The sequence below is a fragment of the Malus domestica genome, chromosome 12 (assembly GCF_042453785.1).
Source record: "Malus domestica chromosome 12, GDT2T_hap1".
Taxonomy (NCBI): domain Eukaryota; kingdom Viridiplantae; phylum Streptophyta; class Magnoliopsida; order Rosales; family Rosaceae; genus Malus; species Malus domestica.
In genome coordinates, this window is record NC_091672.1 from 23,252,536 (window position 1) to 23,253,484 (window position 949).

The window sequence follows — 949 nt, forward strand, 5'->3', positions numbered from 1 at the left end:
ACTTGCTCGGTCTCGTAGTCAAACCAGCATTTTGCTTTTTAACACCAACACAAACCATTTCTCAATTTAGTCCAATCCAACCCTCTCTTTTTCTTTTCCCTTCTGTATCCAATGCTCCCTTTTCCTTTTCTTTCTTTTTCCCAAATCCAATCCCACCATAAATACTCCTCATAACAAACCCAACTGCCCTCTCTCTGCTCCACAATCTAGTGCTAACTTTTTTCATATCATAACCCTTCTCTCTCTCTCTCTCTCCGTGTGTAAAATGTCAACGAGAGCTAGTAGGAGGGTGAGTTTCAGTCCTGATGTGAATGAAAAGCCAATTATGTATCTGAAACAGGGCAGCGGTGGCGGCTCCAGAGTAGGTGGAAGCAGGAGCAGGGTGACCGGAATTTGGACTTTCAGGTTGCTCAAAGATACACAAGTGCTCTCCACACCCATCAAACTACTACGAACTCTCAGAACCAACATGGCTAGAGCAGTGTGCATTATGTCTGCAAGAAAGCGGACTTCGAGGAAGGTGTCATCGTCCAACCACCTGACAAGGTCAAGGTCTGTATCCGATCCTATGGAATCTCATCGAGTTGAAGCTTTGGAGGACTGCATCGAGTTCCTGAATTCTGCTGCTTCTTTGCAGAGAACAAATTCAATTTCTTGAAATTTTGGTTAATAAGAGACTTGTAGAATGATCAGCGTTGATAAAAAAGGCAAGAAAATAAAAGTTTTCGGTTGTTGCATGCAAAATTTATCTGTAACATGTAGAAAGATACACAACGAGTGCAAATCACATTATCTTGTTTGAATTTTTGTTTACCAAGTTGCTTGATAGTCTCTAATAAGTAAGAGCTCATAAATCAAGTGGTTAAGAGTGGTTCCTGAATGCAAAATCTTGTGTTCAAACCAATGTTTTAAAAGGCGAAGGCATAGGCGAGGCATTTCATGGGTAGCC

General features: G+C 41.5%; 1 protein-coding gene across 1 annotated transcript; it reads left to right on the forward strand.

Annotated features, from left to right (window-relative positions):
- The first annotated feature begins 265 nt into the window (after window positions 1-265).
- Window positions 266-658, forward strand: LOC103419257 (uncharacterized). Its single transcript, XM_008357374.2, has one exon. It carries the CDS (start codon window positions 266-268, stop codon window positions 656-658), a length of 393 nt encoding a protein of 130 aa, XP_008355596.2.
- Window positions 659-949: the final 291 nt, after the last annotated feature.